The sequence below is a fragment of the Camellia sinensis genome, chromosome 4 (genome assembly GCF_055761805.1).
Source record: "Camellia sinensis isolate YWXY chromosome 4, ASM5576180v1, whole genome shotgun sequence".
In the NCBI taxonomy this organism is placed as follows: domain Eukaryota; kingdom Viridiplantae; phylum Streptophyta; class Magnoliopsida; order Ericales; family Theaceae; genus Camellia; species Camellia sinensis.
Window position 1 is genome coordinate 14,699,085 of NC_138964.1, and position 5,023 is coordinate 14,704,107.

General features: G+C 35.5%; 1 protein-coding gene across 1 annotated transcript; it reads left to right on the forward strand.

Annotated features, from left to right (window-relative positions):
• The first annotated feature begins 962 nt into the window (after positions 1-962).
• Positions 963-3,351, forward strand: LOC114290591 (uncharacterized). Its single transcript, XM_082924284.1, has 5 exons — positions 963-1,277; positions 1,360-1,683; positions 2,137-2,208; positions 2,407-2,727; positions 2,817-3,351. Exons 1-4 carry the CDS (start codon positions 990-992, stop codon positions 2,560-2,562), a joined length of 840 nt encoding a protein of 279 aa, XP_082780410.1. The 5' UTR covers positions 963-989; the 3' UTR covers positions 2,563-2,727; positions 2,817-3,351.
• The last annotated feature ends 1,672 nt before the right edge of the window (positions 3,352-5,023 follow it).

Here is a 5,023-nt window from a genome sequence, read left to right on the forward strand (position 1 = left end):
GTTAGATGGAAGTCAAACACACACAAATCCAAGTTTATTAAAAAGTTCTTGTTGTTTCTATAGTTTGAACTCATATTACAACCTCATACTTTTGGAATAATAGGCAAATATTATTCTAATATCCTATACTATATAAATTTAAAATCCATTGCTCTTCTTCACTTTAACAGGAATAAGGAATTTGGCTCCATTCTATAACTTAAAGCTTTTGATACTATTTTCATCTTCATCAAAATAATCACGCGTCTGACAAATGTCCCACATAACCTATACACTCATTTAAGGCAAAAATTACTGTGTGAAACAATACAAAAAAAAATGAAAAATAAAATTTGAATTTGAAGACATGAATTTTAAGAAAATATAATCCTAATGGGTATGCAACATCCCTTCGATGTAAACTACTACTCCTACCCAGCCTGAAAAAAAAAAAAAAAAAAAAAAAAAAAAAAAAAAAAAAAAAAAAAAAACCATGTTATTTAAACCATGTCTGTTGGTAACCTAATGGTTATGCCACTCTGAAATTCAAAATCTTATAAATTCTCCTGGTCATTAGAAGATCAATATGTGATTTTCTTCCTTTTCCCCTTCTTGCAATATGTTCTTATAACTTTTTTAATTTTCAATAGAATTCTCAGAACTTGCAATATGTTCCTCTCTTGCAATATGCTGATGCAATTTTCTAGGACAAAAAAGTTTCAAATGGTGCCAAGTTCTCCTTTACTTATCATTTTAATAATTTTTTTTCTAAAACATCATGTATTAATAAATCATGCATTTTGCTCTTCTATAATTAGAATTTTTTCCCTTTTCTATACATTTGCACATTAAATTTTTCTTTTTTAAATTGAATGTTATCTATGAAATTATAGTTTCTTTGTTGATATTGTTTACATCAGTCATTTAATATGTTCGAGTTTTTGCTAATATTGGGTTTAATGTTTTTTTTTTATACGGAAATGGTTAGTGGTGTCTCACGTAAGAGACCAATGGCATCCAACAGAAGACGTGCTAGGCAAATAGAACCTGAACCAGTGGAAGTGAATGTCCCTGTGGAGGAGGATGACCATGTGGATGCGAATAATGATTATGTTGACGACGATATTGGTGTAGAGGATGACGATGTCGATAATGATATTGGTGTAGAGGCTAACCTCATGGAGGACGATGTTGCTGTGAATGATGACACCACAGAACCAGTTCTGGGTGCTCCAGAGGATCCTTCATTGCTAATTAGCTTCTGTAACCATGTTGCTGCCGTTGTTTGGAAGAAAAAGGTATTTTGAGAATTTCTCAACAATAAACTAATCATATGTACTATATGCTTCAAATTATTTATATGTTTTATGTAAAATGCAGGAATGGGGACCTCTTAAATGTTTGAATCGTTCTCGAAAGCTTGCTGAGTGGCCATGGATGTCACCAACAGTCGAAAATGTTACGTGGAGACATTTGGTTGAGCAGTCTGGTCTTAGTGTCCTTATTGATCACACATATCGACATGGCAATAGAGTGGCAATATCTGCCTTCGTTGAAAGGTGGCATCCAGAGACAAATGCATTTCACATGCCAAATGGTGAGATGACTGTCACATTGGATGATGTGAGGACCATACTTGACATTCCAGTCACTGGCATGGCTTTGTTATGTCCTAAGTTAACAAGATACGAGGCTGCTGAACTGGTGAGTGCTACTTTGGGAGTGCCAGTGAATGATGCATTTGCAGAATTAGTTCAATCTCGTGGGCAATCCATGAAGCTAGAGTGGTTGTGAATTAAATTTCATGAAATTAACGATATAGATGATGCAAATTTCATAGAATACGCAGCGAGAGCTTACTTGCTATATTTATTAGGTTGTACCCTCTTCCTTGACAAGAGTGAGACTCAAGTACCTTTTGCTTACCTGCACATGTTGACTGACATTGATGTTGTTAGCTCATATGCATAGGGTGTTGCAGTTTTGGCATTCCTGTATAGACAATTAGGACTTGCTAGTAGGGCTAGTGTTAAGCAGATTACTAGTTACTTGAAGCTATTGGAAGCATGGATTTATGAGCATTTTCGTTTAGGAAGGCCTCATCCAAATTTGTCCTATTCTGATGAACAACCTCGTGTATGTCGTTGGAGTTTGCAGAGAGATAGAGGTTTTGTAGAAGACCACTTGCAGACATTACGAGAGCAACTTGACATGTTACGTGCTAATGAGGTTAGACATTTTATAATGGTGTAAAATTGTAAAAATAAAATAAAATAAGATTTCATAACTAACATTATGCATTTCCTATTTGCGGATCGAGTGGGATCCATATCGTTTATGTAGGACACACCATCCACTTCATGAGGTTGCATATTATACTGGATGTTTGAAATGCTTTGATATTGTTGAACCCTATCACCCCAACAGGGTTTTACGACAGTTTCGTATGGTCTAAACCATCCCACCAACACCATTATCTCTTGTTCGAGCTACACGAGGCAGCAAACCAGGACAATACAGAATCATGTATCAATACCATGGCACGATATAGGCGCAATTGGAAAATCATGTGTTGTCCATTAAACGCTCGTAGTGTGCCTGTACAGCAGCACCCATCTGAATGTGTACGGGATACCTTGAGTCGTATGCTCGTGTTTCACACCGGGTTGTTCAAAATCCTACGCATCACTCTCAGTTGATCCACGTGTTCAACGTCCCGAGAATGACGTTACTATAGATCCTGAGTGGGTAAGCAAATTGTGAATTAATTTTTTTCACTTTTAAGTAGTTCACCATAAATCAAACACTAAGTACGATTTTTATCAATTTTTTTGCAGTGTAATGATGTTGCTTTCGATGTTGGTGCTGCAGTCCATAGGCTCGGTCGTCATGAGTGTGTCTTGCACTCTGACTTGTTGTATGATACCATTGGTCGCATGCTGCAAGTTCTTGATGGACAAAGTTTGGGATCTACTTCGACACGTATAGAGCATCAACTCTACTATCGTAAACGTCGTAGGATGGACCATACATGAGGATTGAGATCTAGTTTTTGTTTGATGACATAATTTTGCATAATGTCTAGCCTGTATACATTTTGGGATATAGTTTTTTGTTGACCGTACATGATAGTTGGGATGCAAGTTTTTTTTGATGGCATAGTTTTTGTGAAAGGCTAGCCCGTACAAAATTTGGGATCTAGTTTTTTTTTTATGACATAGTTTTTGTGAATGCCTACGCCGTACAGAATTTGGGATATACTTTTTCCTAATGGCATAGTTTTTGTGGATGCCTTGGATCTTTTGTAACCTGGATGCTTGGTTGGACAAGTAATGAATTGTCATACTTTTGTAAGAATTTTAAACAGTTTCACATCTATTTTGTATTCAATGTTTATGTCAATGGAAACTTATTTTGGCGAACATATGGATTTGTTATTGTTTATAATGCATTGTAATGGTATTAAAGTGTTTTGCAGGGATATGGTACCATTTGCTGGAAGTAACATTATTTTTTTCAATGCTATGGGCCAGTTCAGCGGCATACTGCTAAACAATTTTCATTATTCCGGTGTTCGGTTGCTGGAAACCATAGATCCCTCCAGCATTTAGTTGCTATGTATTTCCAAAGCAACTTCATCCTAAGCAATGTTTTTTTTTATTTGTACTGGGCCTGTTTGGTAATACAATGCTAAACAATTTAAATCACTCTAGTTTCATGTTACTGGAAAAAAATTTGTTTTCCAGCATTATGTAACCGTTCAATTGGATAATTTCTGTTCACTACCCAACAAAGCCAGTAGAGTCCACATTGAAGTGCCTGTTCGGTCGCACAATGCGAAACAATTTTAAAAAATTCGGTACTATAACGCCAGAATAAATGGTTTTGTCCAGCCTTTTATGGCTATACATTTACAGAGTCACTTTCCTCCCAATTGATGTGGTAATAATTTGTGCTAGGCTTGTTCGATAATAAAATGATAGTGAATTTTTATTACTCCAGTGTCATGTTACCAGACAACCTATTTTTTCCCAACATTATGTTGCCATACAATTGGAGAATTTCAATTTGCTTCACAACAAAGTCAGTGGAACCCACTATGAAGTGTCTGTTCAGTCACGCAATAGTAGAGAAATTACATTTGTCCAGTATTATGTTGCTGGAAGAAATATATTTGTCTAGAGTTCTATTGCTATACATTTATAGAGCCACTTTGTTCTAAATAATAATTTGGCATGTTCGGTAATAGAATGTCAACGAATTTGCATTAATCCAGTTCGATAAAAAACATCCATAAATCAAACACGCATCTATAAAATCAAACATAAAAAGTTTCCATAAAAAATTTCATGACAAAATCAAGTGTACGAATATCCATAAAAGCATCCATCAAATCTGTCGTTGTTTGCATCCATCAATCAAACATATTATCACAATTCTTCTATATCGATTGTTTCAGTAGTTATTACGTCAGGGCTGATAAGAGTACGGAATTGCTGAATATGGATAGTATATGCTTTCTCTCATCCAATGGCACACAGGTGATGAAAACGAATCCAATTATTTGTTATCAGAGGTACTAGATGGCCAGGTTGCAGATAAACCTATAACAAAGAAATCAATAAATATAATTACAAAATAAGACATGGTAATAATATAAGTAGGCTCGATAGTTACCTGCATGAAATGGTTTCTATTTCCAAATCCTATGCAGATATCTCTTCAATCAGGTGTTGCAATCGGTACTGATCTAAGTGGTAAAAACGTCAAGCATTATTGCATAGATAAATGGTAAAGAGCGACTCGATAGTATGATGCTATCAAATACCCCATGTCGGGTATAGTCATCTAATGATTAAATCTAAGGCTAGGTTCGAAATAGGATAAAATAGAGTTAAGTTCATTAACCCTTTCTTGTGAACCAAATAGTTGCACGTAGTGCACTACATTCGAATGCAACTCAGTCAACAAGTTGCGCCTAACTTGTTGCCAATCATCTTCACCTAAACCAATCAATCCAGCTATTTCCCTGAAACCACAATTG